Below are 228 nucleotides of genomic sequence, written 5' to 3' on the forward strand. Positions count from 1 at the left end.
CTTCCACGATGTTGATGATCTTCTCGCAGAGTTTCTCGCCCGCCTTCTCCCGGCAGATCTGCCGCTCCTGCTCGTTAGCCAGGTTCACCACGTTCACCTTGATGGTCCACAGCTCCCAGAGGATGCACTCGTCTGAGAAGGGCCAGCGCGACTTCTTCTTCTGGTAGAACTCTAGGGAGATCTGCCCCATCCCGTCGCTGCCCGAACTGCGCAGCGCGTCCTGCCGAG

General features: G+C 60.1%; 1 protein-coding gene across 1 annotated transcript in view; it reads right to left on the reverse strand.

Annotated features, from left to right (window-relative positions):
* The window catches only part of ATG101 (autophagy related 101), a gene marked incomplete at its 3' end in the record, with an annotated part of 841 nt that overhangs the window by 294 nt on the left and 319 nt on the right, over nucleotides 1-228 (reverse strand). The window contains exon 2 of the mRNA XM_010077367.1: nucleotides 1-220. Within this exon, the coding sequence (XP_010075669.1) occupies nucleotides 1-220 (220 nt within the window). The remainder of the gene's footprint in view (nucleotides 221-228) is intronic.

Source organism: Pterocles gutturalis, unplaced genomic scaffold (genome assembly GCF_000699245.1).
Source record: "Pterocles gutturalis isolate BGI_N339 unplaced genomic scaffold, ASM69924v1 scaffold40288, whole genome shotgun sequence".
NCBI lineage: Eukaryota > Metazoa > Chordata > Aves > Pterocliformes > Pteroclidae > Pterocles > Pterocles gutturalis.